Source organism: Loa loa (genome assembly GCF_000183805.2).
Source record: "Loa loa unplaced genomic scaffold supercont3.1011, whole genome shotgun sequence".
Taxonomy (NCBI): domain Eukaryota; kingdom Metazoa; phylum Nematoda; class Chromadorea; order Rhabditida; family Onchocercidae; genus Loa; species Loa loa.
The window spans coordinates 1-2,242 of NW_018109191.1; the positions used below are offsets into that span (position 1 = coordinate 1).

At 31.9% G+C, this 2,242-nt stretch overlaps 1 protein-coding gene across 1 annotated transcript; it reads left to right on the forward strand.

Moving 5' to 3' along the window:
• Positions 1–280: 280 nt before the first annotated feature.
• On the forward strand, positions 281–754 carry LOAG_19038 (hypothetical protein; the record flags this gene model as incomplete). The annotated part of the gene is made up of 2 exons (XM_020451694.1): positions 281–414; positions 564–754. Coding segments are annotated over 2 exons (235 nt in total), but the record flags the coding sequence as incomplete, so codon positions are not given.
• Between the last annotated feature and the right edge of the window lie 1,488 nt (positions 755–2,242).

Consider the following 2,242-nt stretch of genomic DNA (forward strand, 5'->3'; position numbering starts at 1 on the left):
AACATGATAGCGCCATGTGAAGTGAGGTCATGATCGGAACATGTATATAATTCTTTCGGATAATTGAAATGACATTCATCGGATGATAGGGAATGTCCCACTGATGATAATACTACCGCCTTAATATAGCAAATATCTAATAATGATGGATATTATCAAAGCGTTAATTAATTTGAAAAATTTAATTTAGCATCAAAGGAATATCTGACCTCTTTACAATTCCTTATTGTTATGTGCTGATAAGTTTAGACGATGTTAATAACCATTCCAAATCTCAGAGGTTCCTTCTTCGTGCAATAATTTTTATCAGATTTGTCGTGGCATTAATTTCAGCTGCGGAAATTATCACAGATTATAAAGCTGATGAGTTATGGGAAGATGGTCGATTAATAGCCACAACAAAAGTAAACAAATGTATGTTCATTTCATACAAAGCTGACTCATTAGTATTGTTTAATGTTCAGTGATTAATCATCTGGAGAGCTTTTATTTTATAATTTTTCAAATTTCATTCGTTAGGGAGGAAATAAATTTGCATAATTATTTCTACACAATGATTGCAGCAATATTGATGAATTGTGGCACAGTGGAGGATGGACGATTGTTTATTTTGGAGGAGAAACCGTTTCTATTTGTGGAACACTCTCTGGACTTGATAAAGTGAAATCAGGAAAACTGTAAATGTGCTAGTGATAAAGACCGATGGTCACAGTTCATTTATTTAAACAACCAAAGGCGTAACTGCTGAGAATGCAAGATTGCGATAGCAAAATAATGTCAAATTATGAACGTGATTCATCAATTTGTTAGATGTTGTAAATATTTTTGCTGATTTTCTATAACAAAATATTACCAGATTTATCCTCAATACCATAAAAAACTTTCATGATATTAAAATTCGGATCCGATTGAAAGGAAACCACTACCTATCTCTAGATACAATCGTTCCTCGATCTATTGCTTATAGATCAAAGATCTTTTAACGTAGGAAAAAGAAATATACCGAAAGATTCGGAAATAAACGATATGTACATACTAGGAGATAATATAATACATATTTGGAAGTTCAAATCCATTACTAAATCTTCTATTCCACTTGATATTGGTGGTAATGTTTAATGTAATCCAGAAAGCTCTCCGTTATCCGAATAATCAAAGTAGTGTTGTGGGGTCAGTTTTAGTAGTCTGAAGTAAGGTCGAGAATGTGTTCTTTGCCTTGATAATAACATTAGTTAAATTCTATAAAAGAAAATTAATAAAAATTAGTAGGAAAATGTACCGATTGATATGCCAGTCAACATTCCCACTTCTCAATACCTATGTGAATCATTCTATGTTTTGAATATAAGAACTTGCTATTCTTATGCTATTCATATTTCAGCGTCATATCCCTTGGTATCTTTCGCTACTATAGTAGATTGAAAACATTGTAGAACTGTTTTCTACACGTTGATGTCTTCTTTTTGACATCTTCATACTGTGGTCAGCTGATAAACCTCGTCGGAAAAATTAAAAGAGGATATGCTTCAGGATTCCGCTGCGGAAGTATAAAAAGCGCTGTTGTTAAGTATTCAACCATTCAACGTTCCGCCATTTTTTTCTTCTTTCATTGTTTAAAAAATACTCATAGACACTGTGTCTATCAATAAAGATTTCCTGTCGATCGTTCTACTTCAGAACATATTCGCTTTTAATGACATATTGTTCAGGAATATATTTACTGTATTGTAATGAATTATAAGACATTCGCATGACATTCCATTCAATCATTATTATGCCATATGACGTGAGAGCTCGAATTCAATAATAAAATCTGATTTAAGTATTAATTTTTCGAAGCCTTTTGCGGTTGTTATTTTTCTAAACATCGCAAAATGGATTTGAGGTATTTTGGAAAAGCAATAAGTTCCAGAAAATACGCATGCCAAGTTTTGGTTGAAACGATTTCTGAGAATATTAACCGATCAGATGGCAATCCACCTGATGGTTAATAAGACGTAAATTCAAAGTTATAACAGGCTGGAACATAGTCGTTTCACTCACACTTCGAAAATTTATTAACCGTAAAAATAAGTAAAAGCCTGTTAATAAAAATGGAAGTTTTTCTAAAATTTTTCACTTCCTGCTCATTTCCCATTTCTATTGCTTTGGAAAATGTCATTAAGCGTTTTAACTAAAATTCTTTTTAAAAATGGATGCTATTTCTAATAAGTAAACTTGTCTTTAGAGAACATCGAAGTTT